This window comes from Penicillium subrubescens (genome assembly GCF_028828155.1).
Source record: "Penicillium subrubescens strain IBT 31985 chromosome Unknown utg000002l_segment0_segment0, whole genome shotgun sequence".
Lineage (NCBI taxonomy): Eukaryota > Fungi > Ascomycota > Eurotiomycetes > Eurotiales > Aspergillaceae > Penicillium > Penicillium subrubescens.
In genome coordinates, this window is record NW_026643152.1 from 5,449,694 (window position 1) to 5,465,822 (window position 16,129).

Here is a 16,129-nt window from a genome sequence, read left to right on the forward strand (position 1 = left end):
GCGCATGAACACCCGACTAGACTCAAAATTCTGCGACCGACTCGGACATTTGATAGGCACAACATGCAAAGGTAAATGTGTTCTCTAAATCTACGGTTAGCTCGACATATCGTTAGTGAGCCGGAGGCCATACCTAAGACGGCGGATTGTCGTCCACCCTAACTCGGAATATGACTGTCTCTCTTCATATTCCAAGGAGGCACGCTTTAAGGAATACGGACAAGCAAAGAGCTTGCGAAAAATTCACTGCTCACTTCCGTCTTCTGAGCTAGCCAGTTCATCTTCAGATGTGTTGTGGTTGACAGGATGAGAAGGTAGCGGAAGATCATGTTCTTCGGACATCATATGCGTAGCACCTAGAAGGGCTCGGCACAATTCGAAGTTAGATGAGAAGAGAGCTTTAATCCAGTAGCAAATAGTTGTTGTGGTCTGAAGAAGCTGTCAAGGTCTCAGGGTGGTCTTCCTGTTCTAGATAGACCAATTTGACTCAGTCTCCCTCTTCTCTCTTCGCTTCCTATGCCAGCAGTGCCGTGGGCTCTATCACCAAGTTGCAACCGTACCCTTTACCAGGCAGATGAGCCTATCAAAGGCCTCGAGAGTCTTTCACAAAAACTTCAACTGACAAAAGCCATGGCAAACAACCCTTCGGAGGAAGATATGTGGAAGGCTCTATATACTACCATATTTCCCAATGATCCTAAGGACCAGATACCCGATCCCTGTGAGCACCCTCTCCGGTCGAGATGTATTAATTGGGTGAGTTGACTGACCTTTAAGATCATGAGAGCAACCAAGAAAGACGCAACGCACTTTCGCCACACGAATTCGTCACCCCAGTTCTCGGAGAAGACCTTGTGCCCTCGTGCCCTTCACTCAAATCAGACCACTCCGACGATAGCCAGCGAGGAAGTGATGAAACCGCAGACATCACTTCGATTTCCACCCAGCCTGCCTCAATTTCTGGCGCAGAGTCAAGACTCGTCCCTCGAGGAAGCCGATGAAGAAACTTGTCGCTGCGGATCTCCAAATCTTTCCGACTCTTCTCAAAACATGTCTCAGTCCGATAGTGACGCAAATAACGGATTCCTGGCCGACTCTACCGGAGAATGGCTCCGAATACACAACAGGCCCCGCAAGTTTGCCAGCAATTGGAATCCTCCAAGAGCCCAAAGCTCAAGAAGAAGCTACGTAGGAAGACCATGGAAGCTCAAGTCGCTGCATACCAAGCTTGGAATAAGCCCCATCGGACAGACGAGTAAATAAACCCGGGTGTCTACCGCGGGTTCTGGAAATGGCTTGCGCGTTGCTTGACTTTCTACATCCCCTCCTGGTTCCTCGAGAAATTTTTCAAAAAGAACGACCTTCAGCGCCGCCTTGCCTTTCGACAAAAGGTCCTTTTCTGGGAGGACTATGCGGGAAGCTACGACAAGACCCTGCATGAACATAATTTATTGTCCATTGGCGAAGACCGTTATTTGTTAAATCTAGCAATCCGCTATTTCGGGGCTGACTGTCGACTGCAATATTTCTCCGCTGCAACATGCACGACCACGGTTCCGGATACCCTTTCCGTGCTCATCGACCAGCGACGCCGATGCCCGAATTCCCTCTTTTACTGCCACTTTGCCCACCTCAACGTTCATCTCTTTGAAGCATCATTCTGGGCCCAACTTAGCATTTATTTGTCATTGGTTGCGAACTCTTTATGGTGTTCATCCTACCACTCGCACTGCCGGCTGGTGTTGCCCTTGCAGTGATTTCGGTCTTGCTAACAAGTTATGCGTGGGCTATACTGCTTGCATTTTGTCTTTTGCCTGTGCTCCTATGCATCGTTTGCAATGATTGTGGAAGTATATTCCATTCTATCTGCCATTCTTCCCTATGATCGCTGTCTTTAGCGTCATCATACCATTGTTCTCCGCGTGGAAACAAGACAACATAAAATGGGGCAAAACGCGTGGCGGGTAATTGTGCAAAGTCACCCTAATGCTCTATTTCATATAGAGTACCACCCACTTTTCAATTCATAGATGCAAGTCTTACTGAACGATGTTCCAGATTATTAGTAAAATTCATCAGGTATTTATTCTTGATTTTAAAGATTGTTACACATGGTCACATAACGGTCATTGACGTGCGCTTATGCGTGTTCGACACTTCAAGTCAATCTCATCAACAAAATCCAAAGTAATTAAAAAAGAAAAAAAAACATACAACAGCCAAAAGTATGGTCGTGTTCACGTAGCGCCCATCGCTCGTGCTGGGCCACTCCCCAACGCCGGATCTCACGCCTACCTTTAGTGCTCCTGCATAGCTTCTCGTTGCCTCTCTCTAAACGCGGCTTCCCGCTTTGCTCCTAGGCTGCGAAGTCCGACTCTACTACCTCGTGGTGTAGCCTGGACTTTACGTAGCTATCATTGCGAGGACTAAGAATAAAAAATAAGTGTTATAAAGATGCAGTAGCTACTAGATGCAATCCTTAAGGGCCTTTTTGTTATATTAGAACTTGAAATCTTCTTCTAAAGGGAAATTTTCTTAGAAGTTCGAGATAGTTTACTAGTCTGTTGATCAAACCTCTATTAAGGTTGACGACCTACGGTAGCCGACGGCGATGATCACAGAAGTGGGTGTTTGATTAAGACACAGAGTACATGTGGCAGGAGTTAACTATCAGGGTGGATGACATTGACAATCTGAATCAGGGGCCACTTACGACGAGAACATGAGGGCGGCGTTTGTGGCCCCGTCAGGTGTCGAGGCTTGCAAGCGCAGGGGGGCTCGGATACGAAATGCGAGCGAGACGCCAATCAGCATTGGCGCACAATCAGTCCCGAAACCGGCCCGTGCGGAATTAAATTTCGACCCCGTACGCGTACGAGATGATACCCTGGTGCCAATCAACGCTGTCAGGCCAAAATCAGGACCCTGCACTCCCGGAAAGGACAGTGGGTTCTTGTCGCTTGTTGTTCTCTCGCGGGGGCCCCGGAAAAACGCCAGCATATCCTATGTCCTACCAGACACGGTACAATCTACCCTCTTTGCCAGACAAAGTGCAGAGAAACGCTGTATTCAGGAGCTGATCTAGTGGTCGCAAGTTTCTGATCTCTAAAAAAGATCTCACGCCCATGAACGGAGTCCTGAAAGTCTTGTGGAGATTTACCACTCCTTAGCGCGGCGTGGCCATGGGGGCAACTACCAGTCAGCCGCTAAGCCAAGCCTCAATTACCGACAGCTGGCCTCAAGACCATAAATAACCCATCGTATCTTTGACTTTTCTAGTCCGAAATGTCTCACAAACTGCTGTGGCTGCTAGCGCGCTCTCTCTCGTTCCGATGTCCTCTTAGGGAGCTTACATTATTATGGTCGGCAGTTGCCACTTTACGAAACTTTCTCTCTCTCTCTCTGTGGCATACTCTCGACGCCAAGTCTGCAGCCCGCACAGAATGATTATCTTGGGAGCTGTGTCTTTATTTCTTTACGGGGCATCGGCATTTGAGGCTATCAGGGATGATGATCTCTTCACATTCGTCACAGTAAGTGCGGGTCCTCGTGCTGGGTTGGTAATTTGTTGCTCACGTATCGGTCAGCTCCCCAACCACCGAGCAATAAAATGGAATATCACTTACCATGATCGGTCCTCTGTTGCCCCGGGCTACTGGTTTGTCGCGCCCTATTTCGTGGCTGAGAGTGAGCCAGCAACGAATAGATGGATACCTTCCCAAATAGGCCCTCATATATTCGATCAAGATGGAGTATGCAAAGTGATTCACTCCCGTCTAAGCGACTTTTACTAACTGTAGAAGGAACTTGTCTGGACAGGATCCAGTGATTTCAATGATCGGAGTATTTTTGATTTCCGCATGGTTGACTCCATGGGCGATGATCTCCACCTAGCAATGCTTCTCACCAAAGAACACGGTAACTGGGACGATAAGGGGACGGTAATTGTCTACGATAATCAGTACAATCCGTCCCCTGTTGTTCTCGATCCAATAGTGGACGTGGATATGCATGAAATTAATATCCAAGATCCACATAGGGCCCTTGCCTTGGCCTTTCGAGAAGAGAACCTAAACATGGCTTCGTTTGGATTGCCAGATGTGAATATGAACATATGGACGGGCGGATTTGTTGAATTTGACATCACCACCGGAAAAGTTCTTCTTTTATGGACATCGCAAGATGCTATCTCCCCAGATGAATCTGTTGCTTTCGACCCGTATCAAGAGCACCCGAACACTGACTTTATGCACGTCAACTCCATCGACCGGAATAAGAATGGGGACTATATGCTTTCTGCAAGGCATACAAGCACACTCTATTTCATCTCTGGACAAGATGGCCGCATCATGTGGAGACTCGGAGGGAAAAGGAGCGACTTTGCGCAGGATTTCGAATTTTCTTATCAGCATGATGCGAAATTCATCTCGGCCAACGATACGCATATCACCATATCGTTCTTGAATAACGGTGCTGAGGATATTATCACTAACGAGCCAACCTCATCGGCCGTGTACGTCGAGCTTGATTTGACCACGATGACAGCCACGCTCCTGAATCGATACACTCGACCCGATCACGAAAGCACCAGGAAAAGAGGAAACATGCAAACCCTACCAAACGGCAACGTCTTAGTCGGGTGGAGTGAGTTCGGGTACATGAGCGAGTTCACCCACGACGGAAGGCTCCTCATGGAAGCCAGGTTTGTGTCTGAGAGGTTCAGTACCTACCGCGCCTACAAGTTTCCCTGGCGAAGCCGTCCATCATACCCGCCAGTTCTCGTGGCGTCATGTCACGGCGTGAACGGGACAGCTCTGTCGACAACATTCCATGTTAGTTGGAATGGTGCTACCGATGTTAAATACTGGCGTTTCTTCACTCAGGCAAATCTGACCGGTCCAAGTGAGCAGATCGCCATCATACCCAAGAGAAGCTTTGAGACCTCGTTCGCTGCACATGGGTACCTGGACCTGGTCTCTGTGGAGGCGCTAGATATGAATTTCCAAGTTCTGGGGCAATCCGCAACTGTTCGAACCCAGCCTCCGGTGTACTGGCCTGAGGGTGTGGAATTACTCAAACCGGATGACGCTGCAGCTGTCGCTGTTGAGGATTCAACATCGAGGCGAAAGACCCTGACTTTTGTTGGCCTTTTTGTGGCTGGTTTCCTTACAAGTACATCTGTGTACTTGATACTTAGCATGTACCACCCGAGATTCCGACGTTATCTTCGGCGCACGTATTCGAGAGTTCAGTCTGAAGATACAGACGAGGGACTGGGTCTGCTTAAAGTGAATGCTTGACCCTCGCGAAGGTCTTCTAGTCTTTAATTGTTAATATCACACTATTCTACTGTACATTAATCATGCCCATAAGTTTTGCATCTCTTTCTCACTGCTTCTTCCAAACGCACTTTCTTGTGTACAGATATCTCAAAATCAATGCCGGTCAATAGATATGCCTGTTCAAATAAATTCTGTCAGAACGCGAGGTCGAAAGAGCACGCTTAGCTTTTCGGAGTCCCACAATTTTCCCAATGACCTCAGCTTCCATGATGATCACGGTTTTCTCAACTAACTATTGGTTAACCGCACTGTGTTTTGGTCAACCGCAAATTTGCGGTCTTGGTTTTGGTTGGCAGAGTGGTACAATAAACCAAACAGTTTTGAGTTGTGATTTTCAACCTAAGACCACAACCAAAACCGTGCCGAGTCTAACCACACCTTTGTTCCTTTTTTTCCACTTGTCGTTTCAGGGCACCGGCGTGTGGAGCGCGCGTCGCCAGCATTATCGCACCAAGGCCGGGTCATTGGACATGTCACAATCACTTGAACTTCCTCCACTCCGACGAGCTGGTATGACCGCATATATTGCATTTGGTACTCTTGTAGAGTTTTTTTTCTTTTTGAAACCAATGCAGTGAAGGAGTGAGAGTTTCTCTGAGTTATTAGGTGGAAGGAAACCATTTTCTGTATAAGGGACTGGCTACGAAGACCTTTAACGAAATAGATAATCCTATAACTAACATGCCGCCGCTGTCAACTCTAACACTCATATCTTCCAATGCAGAAGGTATACTAGCCGATTCTCCAGAGCCTCCTCCACGCCAATCAAAGACCGCTACATCATCGACTCAATGGATTTGGATTATGTACATTTCTTTGGTTTAATCTGGCTATTTGATCAAGTCGTCTCATCTGTGTTTGGTTAATAGTCGCTCTGATATGTATCTTGCATTTTAAGGGGGGTATGCAGGCATCTTTTCTGATGAGATAGCCGCAGAATATAGATTGAGCTGAATCCCAAGATAAGCCTATTGCCAGTCTTCCCAGTCCTCATCAAAGGGCTTTTTAGGTGTCTCATGCCTAGTTTATAAAAGGACTGATAGAGTTAATCCTAGTTTCCAAAGCCCTTCAAATGAAAATAGTATAGAGTGAAATTTGATTGTTTACTATAAGACAATACTACAGTACGGACCGCTAAGGCCTTCCATATCGGCAAACATAGAGATGGTCTTTCAAGCCCTAATAATATGACTATTAGTCCCAATATGGTTACCTCCGTATTAAAGTATGTCGTTCGAATTTTTGATACAACGATAAAGAATGTACAAGACGGTATAGTGATGTATCAGTACGCATAAAAAGAATTGGAGGCAGTCCCTTGAAATCGCATGAAATACCGACCCTTTGCAGCGTAAACTCATCGTCCCTATGTGTGATACTGTACTTAGCAGAAATATATTAGCTTAGCCCGCGAAGTGTAGTGAGCATTCTGTCACTATTATACGCAAGAACATGCGGCTATTTGGAGGTGCTAGAAAGCAGCCTCCCTCCCCCCCGGTGGCGGTCGATCAACAACTAAGCATCGATCTCTCACAATATGACTCTGTGACTACCGCATTGGAATACCCGTCCTGTATATAGGCAGCCAAGGTCATGGACACATAGGGAGAAATCACAAAAAAAATAAGGAGTATATGGATGATTGTAGGGTCAAATTAATCGCCAAAATTTCAGATGAAGTGAACAGAATGATACACAATCTAATAACAAGAGAGTAAAAGGAACGTAGGAATCAACAGCAAATGAACAGGTTACCTTGGAATGAGTGTATATTAGCCACGTATTTTGACAATTTAGACTGAGTCGGCATCGGTCAGTTCTTTCCTGAAATTGATAGAATTCTTCTCTTACTGCTTTGACAATCGTTAGAAGGGGGAGGCATCTAAGAAAGGAATGTACTGTCGGGGGCACGTAGTGTTCAACGATGGAACTGTGCCTTGGAGGTATGCCTGAATATGTCCAAAGTAACAATTTGACGCCCCCTGGTCGATGACCGTATGCTGAATTCAAAGGAAACGTCCCGCGAGTAAGCCTAGGCTCTTGGAGATGGCCGTAGATTTAAGAACTGATGACAACTTACACCAACAGCTTCTTGCATTAAAAGGACCGACCCGGCAAACCGAGAAGACATCTTACGCGCCCTATGACGAGATAATGTCAGACAGTATCGCTTCCAAAACCGATGCGCGATTTGGCCAAAACGTACGATTCCAACGGCGTGATAGGGTCGATGGTATTACTCGCAAAGAGGATCGGGAAGGCCGTAGGCATGTTTATTGCACTTATTTCATCTGCGTCAAACCTGGTTAGAATTTGCTTCTAATGCGAATGGTCACCAATTTTGCAGAAGACAATTTTTATAGAACGCCGAAAGAGAGAAAGAGAAAGAAAAGGAGTGTTAGCTACCTTGAACTACCATACTATCAGGCAACTGCGGTCGGAATGATCGGCATAAGATGCCTTCCAGGAATGAGGGGTAGATATCACCGATGTACTTGCTCTTGAAAGTTGTGTACTCTGCCCAAATCTTGAACTCTTGCATAGTAGTAAGCTTGTTCCTCCGATATGAATCGGTGCATGTAATGATGAGACGGGCATCGGTCATCGAGTTTAACTGGTCATACATGCCCGCAAGAGCAGATACATTCCCAAACTCGGCCTGGTGTAGGATTTCGGCCATGGTTGGAAATGTTGTTAGTGGAGTGTAGAGTGCGGTGAGAAAAAGAGTCTTTAGATCAGAATACGTGACCATTGTCGGCGGGTCTGGACGTCCGACGCCGCTTAGCGGGACTGGATGGTTCTGAAGCTGACTGATGATGCCATTCATTCTTGCCGTGATGTTAGTGGGTGTGGGTCCCCAAAATGAGCATTTATCAGGCCCTGCGGAATGGCAGAAGGTCGAGAATGTTTCCATGGCCTCGTCCATTTGATCAACATTGTCCGTCCAATAGTTGTTATAATATTGTTCTGCGTTCAGAACACCATCAAGTATCATTCTCCCAACCCGATCAGGAAACAGTGAAGCGAAAGTGCTACCGATGACAGTGCCGTAACTGATGCTATAGCACCACAATTTGGCTTTTGATGGTGATTGACCGGCCAACTCAGCCTCGGCCTCGGTAAATGTGAGCAAATCATGGGCCACTGCTGGTGTAGTCACATAATATGAATGAGGTGACTTATTCTCGACAGCATTGTTGCACCAATCGCCGTAGATAGAGCTTGAATAGTACTGTTCCTCAAGCGATGTTGATGAGATATTGGTGGCGCCGGTTCTGTGGAGTCGAAAGAAGGCTGATCTTGCTTTTGCGTCCTCAGAGAAGCAGTCAAGATGCAAGTCACTGTTGTTCACACCGCGAGGGTCAAAGGAGACGAAGTTGTACTGCTCTCCAAGCATCTGTCCGATGAGATTCTGGTACGTGAGAAGCAGGTCGACACCAGAGCCACCCGGACCGCCTAACGAAGTGTCAGTCCAGTCAATATAGTTCCAGGCCACGTTGCATGATTGATAGAATTAAGATCTTACCGGGGATGAGTACAATGCTTGGAGACTTGACAGTGGCATTTTTGCCAGCCAGCTTGATAAACGCAATCGATGTAGTGCCAAGACTTCTGTTTGAATAATCCAGAGGAACCTCTAGTCTCGAGCAATTAAAGGAATCGAAACATGGTGTCCATGTGAGGTCGGCTGATGGTTCAATCTAGATAACTCGTCAGAAACCTTGAATCCCTCGGGTAAGTTGGTACTGTAAAGTCTCGAACTCACACTATCAAATCCGTAGACCATGACCCGACCGTGCAAACTGTGGGCTTTCAACCCCAAGCTAAGGAAAAGGACGAGAGTATTCACGAGTCGGTTCATTGTAATCCCTAGGGGCTTCTCGTTGGTCTATCAGTTCAATTGCTTGCAAGAGCCGATACAATTGCGATATCTGGGAACTATTTATACCAGTTGAATTTCCTTAGATATTAGTATCAACTCTGGCAATTTCAATAGGCAGCTGCATTCTTTCCATCAACTCACAGGGCCTCTTCTTGTGTACCATCGCTGTTCGTCCCGCTTGTACGAACTAGCCAATCAATGTTTTTGGATCACCACAAATATGACTCCTTATATAGGCCCCTCCTGGTCCATTGTCCTAAATACTTGAGGAGGAAGAGGTTCGCCTTCCTTTGCGCCCCAGTTGTGCGAGTTATCCAATCAGTACTTATTACGATATGCACTCGTCTCTAGTAAGCAAGATATATGCCGATCAGATTTCTCTCTACGGCTCCACGTGTACGAAGTAGCCAATCAATACTCATCAAGAGAGGCACTAAACTATATATAGTATGATTAATTCCAACTAGTCTAGCTTCTAGCTACTTATCCAATCTTTCCCCATCACTGAGAATTTTCCTTTCAATCCATGTGGCCCGCTTTTACGAACTGGCCTGTCAAGCCTACCTAGTCTTTCCACAAGCTTTGTTTTTTGTACTTCGTACTCTCCAACTTTTCTCTCTCCACTCTCCATCGCAAAGCATGTGGTGATAACATCCTAACTGGGATGCGAGCCGACGAACAGATCATCATCTTAAACTATCATCGGCAGGTGGTGTCTTCCTGGTCGTGGCGGTCTTGAAATTACCTCTGCCTGAAACGCTGCAAATCTTAGACAGTTCACATCACCGCGATGGATGGTGTGAAGAATAAGAACATCAAAATGGGCAATCAAGCCTGGAGGAAAAAGCCTCGCAAGTTCGCCCCAAAGTCAAAACTAGGCTGTAAGACCTGCAAGTATGTCGTGACCTTACATATTGCTACAGAGCGATCAATTGTGTTCAAAGAATTGGAAACTGACGTCTCTTAGGATAAGACGAGTTAAATGCGATCTATCTCGGCCTTCATGCTTGAAATGCCGTTCTACCGGTCGCACCTGCGATGGCTACAGTAAAATGCCCCTCACTTTCAGGACCGAGATTGAATCAACTTATTATCACAAGGAGATCGACAACCGCGCGGATAGCTGCAACAGTTACAACGCCTGTACCACGATCAGTGCGTACGAGTCAAAGCAATGGCACTTAAAACATCATGGCCTTATTTTACAGAATCTCGGATCCTTTATGATCTTACCTCTGACTCATTCAATCGAGGCAGAGGCAATGTGCTTTTTCATGGATATTTCGATCAAGCACCTGAATGAATACCGACCTTGCGAACCATGGCGGAAAACTCTCATGTTCTTCTCCCAAACAGTGCCATCAGTGCGGCATGCTGCCATTGCTCTAGCCTTAATTCACCGAAACTACTTGGATCGTCATTCTAACAGTCGAGTGTATCAACCCCCTTTCATGAAAGACCGGTTACCGGATAAGGCTCCTTTATTTCACTATAACCGTGCCATTCAGCTTCTGCTGAACCTGGAACGTGGTGGCAGCGCCAAAATAATAGCTGTCACGCTTTTGGTCTGTTATCTCTTTACTTGCTTTGATCATCTGGCAGGCGACGACGTACAAGCAGTAAAACACCTGCGCGGAGGTGTGGCGCTCTCATGCAACATCGGCAGCACTACATTGAACAACTGTACCTACGACGATGCCCAATCCTCCGGAGTTCACGCGATTATCTGCCAGGTCACCAAGCAGATTTGCCGTCTTGACATGCAGGCCGTCATGTTTCTGGTCGACTGGACCCCAGCCCACATCCAAGAGACATTTATATCCCAGCTTGCACTCGTCAACAGTACCTTTTGGTCAGTCGATCAAGCTGCCGACCACCTCCAGATTCTCGTCGCTCAGGTGATAAGGCTCCACAACACAGAGCAACAAATGTCCCCGATAAGTACGATGGCGCCATTATCTTCTCCACCCAAGGACATCGTTCTCGGGCAGTTAGAAAAGTGGTCGAGTCTCTTCGAATACCTCGTGCAACAAACCAGCCCCTCTGGGCCAGACTTTAGAACTGACCCTCTCGTATCACTCCTGCGCTTACAACATACCATCGCATGGACTCTCCTCAGTGGTTACGGACCTGGCAGAGAAATGGACTATGACAACTTTCTGCCCCAGTTCCAGCAATGCGTCGCATTGGCGGGCGAGGTAGCGGCGGCGCATCAGCGATATTCAGGGTCGTCAAGGTCGACTTTTACGCCAGAGATCGGATTTATCCCCGCTCTTTACATAATTGGGGTCAAGTGCCGGCATCCTACTGTCCGTCGGGAGGTCTTGAGTATTTTGCGAAGGCAACCAATACGGGAGGCGACTTGGGACAGCATTTCCACTGCCATAATTGTGGAGAGAGTTATCGAAATTGAAGAGGGTACAGCTGGGGGAGAGCAAATGGTACAGTTCATGGAACAAATTCCCGTATGGCAGAGGATCGAAGCATTGTCTTATATACATATCCCAGGGGGACAGTCTGCGGCCAGGTTGGATATTACGTATACATTCTGTGCCCAGGAAGGAATACACGTTGAGTCGCTCATAATACAGTAGAGTGGACAGAGAGTCTTATCATGTCAAATATTAGATAACAGAGAACAGGCTGTGATTAAGAGCCAAAGAGAGATTGATTCCCGTCAGTACTTGTGTACGTAGCTGGTTCCATACCCCGGACATTGTTATCAGCAAGAGGGAATTCGGGCGAGGAGAGACCCAGGAGGCCACCTAGAGCCGTTGTTGGCACGAAGCTATGCGTGAGAAATTATTTGCCTCATCAATGTTGTTGACAAAGGTGAAGCAGCCCACAACTCAGTTAACAAGCAATTAAAGTCGTCTGGAGTTCGAGTCGGGTATTGCGAAGGCACCACTTGCGCATACCTGACCCGAACCAGAGTTTCCCACTCGACATTCATACCGGGCGAGCGTTTCTTTGCTAGGCAATAAGGCATTGTTTCAACGTTAAGATAAGTGTGGTGAAGCGTTTTGGGGTATCGAGCGAGGACGTGGCTCGTCCCACTGGACAGAGCCGGGCTCCGCTTGACAAATCATTTGCCTCAACGTTCATCGACCTAGACCCTTCAACGCAGCTGGGATGCGATATAGATCGAAGTGACGTTCCATAGATCACTCGCCTTGGCAGCTTAATTTCCTATAGCTTCAGAAGTCTGCCAATGTTGCTCGTACTGTAGTCGGTCGATTTGCGAATCATTGGCCTCAACGTTGCCGAAAGGTGAAACGGCTTTCACGCAGCCAATATGTAGGTTTAGGCTGAAGAAGCGTACCATGACCAACTCGCCTTGGCAAATCGCTTGCCTGCCCACCGATTCTTTGTCTGCAAGCCTTTTGCCCTGCCTCCTTGGGAAGGAATACTTTCCACCCTCCATCCACTCCGTTAGCCTGGCTGTTATCTTTTCCGTCCCGAGTTGCAACCACTGCAAGATCCCATACCGCCCACATCTCTATTACACCTGCCAGCACATGGAGATCGGAGCTTTTCGTGGGCCTGCACACAGAAATCGGCCGAAAAGGTGCCCCCAATGAAGAGATAACGACTCCAACCCCGTCACCAGGTTATGGTTTCGTCGAGTCCCGATCGAGACTTTGTTGCGGCCTAGCATCTATAGTCTCCGCAAATAATCAGCTATCGGTAAACCATCCCTGCAGATACGCTGAAAATCAGTTTATTCCCTAATAGACTTGTGTCAGGTCTTTGGAACGTTTCTTGGAACATTGCCAGGCGACGAATATCACGGGTAGGTCCAAACCAGGGCTAAAGTGCCTTCGCTAATTGCGTTCGATAGATTTCATAGAGACTCTGCTCCCAATGCTAGGACTGCCTATTATACGTATCCCTTTTCGAGCTCAATATCTGATTCTCCAAGCCCTGCAACGTCATCTCGAGCAATCGGCCTTCCAATTTGTCCAAAAATGGCTTCTACCACAGTTTGTGGCTGTTGGCTGGGTATGCCCCGAGGCGCCGGAACTGCACAATTTTTTTCCAAATCTTTGGCTAAATATCGATCGAAGATCCCTCTGAGCAATGCTGTGGAAATGTCAGTCCTGTTCAGAACTTGCGCTATTCCATCGCCAGCATCCGCCACGCCGCTGTTCATTGGTTGGCCCAAGACAGAAATAGTCTGCTCCAGATGAATCACGCTGCTATCGAATTTTGTCTTTGCATCGGCGAAGGCTCTGGCGCAGAGAGTCTCTATCGTTTTCTAGATATTCCTACAGAAAACCCTTCCGAAGTCAGGCATAGTACGAATTCAGACGCAGCAAACTACTCCGTCTTATGCTTCTTTGCCTAAGCCCCCTCTGCGCGAACGACCGAAGCACCGGTTGATTCCATTTACGGGCGTGATCAGAAGACTCATGGGATGTATCGAGAATGACCTGATTTCACAAGTGGGGCAAATCTTGCAGATTGAATTTCCGTGAGGCGTGGTACATATACCGTTCCGATTTATGTTTTGGATATTATGATTGGCGTATGAGCCTGAACGGGAGCAATATAAGCAGAAGAATCTATTGATAAAAGGAGGCTCGGGATCTGGATTTGTCTCTGCTTTTGTGAACCAATACTGCGTCCGTAGTATTTCTGCTTACGCTAGGTAACAAATCCCTATACTGGCTGTGATCGCAGCAGCGAGCCTCAAGGACATCATTATACCAAAGTTCCTGTCCCTGTTTCCCAGTCCCACCGACACAGCGACCATGATGAGGTCTACCTCGTAAGACCGTCTGGCTGTTCCTAGTATCTCGATGAGGTACGCTTGGGCATGAATACCGTCGTGCTACCGAGTCCTCGCTTTGATAGGTGGCTGTATGATTCTGTATGAAATGGGTGCTCAATCAACAAATATTGGTCTTAGTATAGAAAATTGAAATCAAAGGGACTCATTGAGTTGGTTCAATATCGAATTCCAATCTCGTTTGCTACTGGAGGCAAGTATTTCTCCTCAGAGAAGATGCGGCCACATTTTCGAAAATTGGGCAGTCTGTAAATGGATGCCTGAATGGAGAGTATCGGGCAGCTAGCCTGACCTACTTGGACTCTTTCCACAGTCCCAAGTTCGCATGCGGGGAAGACTGCCGAAGGGATAAATTAGCACACGTAACGTACGCTTGTAGTAGAAAGAAAAATAGAAGCAATGGCCAATTGAGTAAAGAATTTCGGTCATGGATACGGCTGTTCCAACTACAGCTCGAGTGAACAATTTAACAAGAATTGCGACGTTGACATCAAATGCTTCTTGGTTTTTCATGAGTCGCGTCCTCCAATACCTTCTGTGACCGACGAAGACATGTTTTGCTAGCAATCCGACGGGCCTTGACCCATTTATGGTTCGGTTTTTGAATCCCTGGTCGCCTGGTCCCCAACCGCTTTTGACTCCTGTAGGCCCTAGCCCTAGCGACCTGCAATCTAACTAAACGAAGATCATGTTTGAAGTGTTGTGCTCGCAATGCATGTCTTCCACGGGTGACTTTGCTGCCTGGATTGTCGTGGGCCATGTGGGCCCAAATGCATAGATTTTGCACCCCATCGCATCCACAGTCCTTATCTTCATCACTATCGGTTTCTTCAAAGTCATCCTCATCTTCACTCTCCTTCACATGGGCTCTCGCGCTTCTGTTTGTAATTTTGAATCAGCAATCATTTCAGAGATCTTTGGCACGAAGTTCCTGCGAGTGAAATACTTACCCTTCTGGTAGAGCGGATCGATTCATCATTCTTGGCTGACGATCTGAAAGCGCTTTTCGCAGGCAGATCATGCTGGCTCACTCCTGCATCGGCGGTGGCTTGGAGTTTGGATACGTATTGTTCATAGTAAAAGTCGCGAGGAAGCGTGTGCCCTACTGGAAAACCAGGCGTTGTTGCAACCCTAACATAGTGCCCCTGGCCATTGAGGTTTGTAGACATTCGAAGGCCGATTAAATCTCCCATCGCGGTTTAATGAGCCAATGGTCTTTGCATGAGTATGACTGTCATAGCAACAGTCCCAAGGTCACGGTCAACAGTATCACGGTCATTGACAACCCTTATGTGTTCTTTTGCGTAGGTACAGCTCCACTCGACAGAGGGGTATCAGGTCACAGTGCACCTGATCTGTGCATCCGTTCTAGCCATGAAGGACTGCTACTTGGCTGAAATTATGCTCACGTCTATATAACTAAGTCGTGGCCATCTGTCCAGAAGAATCGATCGAGGCCGAGACCCAGCAAACTTGTTTGCGAATACGAGGATTGACATTGTGTGGGTGACTTTTGGGATACAAGAGCATAGCTAGGGAAACAATTTATCTCCGAGGTGGAAAGGTACTCTGCCCTTGCCACCCACTGAGCTTCTTCGGCAGCAGAGATCACTGTCCGTATCTCAGCTTCCGCACTTCGGGTCTCTCATGAACTGTGCGGTAACTCACGAAAACCCGTGGCTATCCATCGTAGGGGATCTGCAAATGAGATAAGAATGAAGATGCCTCACTTAAGCTCGGATGATACGCCTCTCGAAAGAATTGTAACCGTCTCATTACAGGCGATCGGACAGGAATACTGGAATCGGGAGCAGCGTTAAGCACTACTTGGTCGAAAAGCAACTTGGGAAATGTCCCTGAGCCTAGAACAGAATGCAATGCGATGGCTCCACCGGGCTTGCAGGGAATATTTCAAGGCCGTGCTCTCACAGAAATCAGCGCTAACCCTTAAGCTGCGCCAGACAAGTACCGGAGCACAAGATTGGAAGCAAGCTAGATAGACGCCGATCTAAACCCAGAAGAGATCGATGAAAGTAGTCTGCATACAATGTTGAAGACGCCCGCACGGTGGCAAAGCAATGTTTAGTGATCAACCGGAAGAGTGAGAGTACC

The 16,129-nt window shown here is 47.3% G+C and overlaps 3 protein-coding genes across 3 annotated transcripts; 2 read left to right on the forward strand and 1 right to left on the reverse strand.

Annotated features, from left to right (window-relative positions):
* Positions 1 to 3,443: 3,443 nt before the first annotated feature.
* On the forward strand, positions 3,444 to 5,300 carry N7473_003305 (uncharacterized protein; the record flags this gene model as incomplete). Its single annotated transcript, XM_057149245.1, has 3 exons — positions 3,444 to 3,533; positions 3,588 to 3,752; positions 3,804 to 5,300. 3 exons carry the CDS (start codon positions 3,444 to 3,446, stop codon positions 5,298 to 5,300), a joined length of 1,752 nt encoding a protein of 583 aa, XP_057012899.1.
* Positions 5,301 to 7,207: 1,907 nt separating this feature from the next.
* On the reverse strand, positions 7,208 to 9,204 carry N7473_003306 (uncharacterized protein; the record flags this gene model as incomplete). The annotated part of the gene is made up of 6 exons (XM_057149246.1): positions 7,208 to 7,342; positions 7,423 to 7,483; positions 7,549 to 7,661; positions 7,759 to 8,798; positions 8,869 to 9,043; positions 9,109 to 9,204. The coding sequence occupies 6 exons, from the start codon at positions 9,202 to 9,204 to the stop codon at positions 7,208 to 7,210; spliced, it is 1,620 nt and encodes a 539-aa protein (XP_057012900.1).
* Positions 9,205 to 9,760: 556 nt separating this feature from the next.
* On the forward strand, positions 9,761 to 11,819 carry N7473_003307 (Zn(II)2Cys6 transcription factor domain-containing protein; the record flags this gene model as incomplete). Its single annotated transcript, XM_057149247.1, has 2 exons — positions 9,761 to 10,119; positions 10,193 to 11,819. Exons 1-2 carry the CDS (start codon positions 10,016 to 10,018, stop codon positions 11,817 to 11,819), a joined length of 1,731 nt encoding a protein of 576 aa, XP_057012901.1. The 5' UTR covers positions 9,761 to 10,015.
* Positions 11,820 to 16,129: the final 4,310 nt, after the last annotated feature.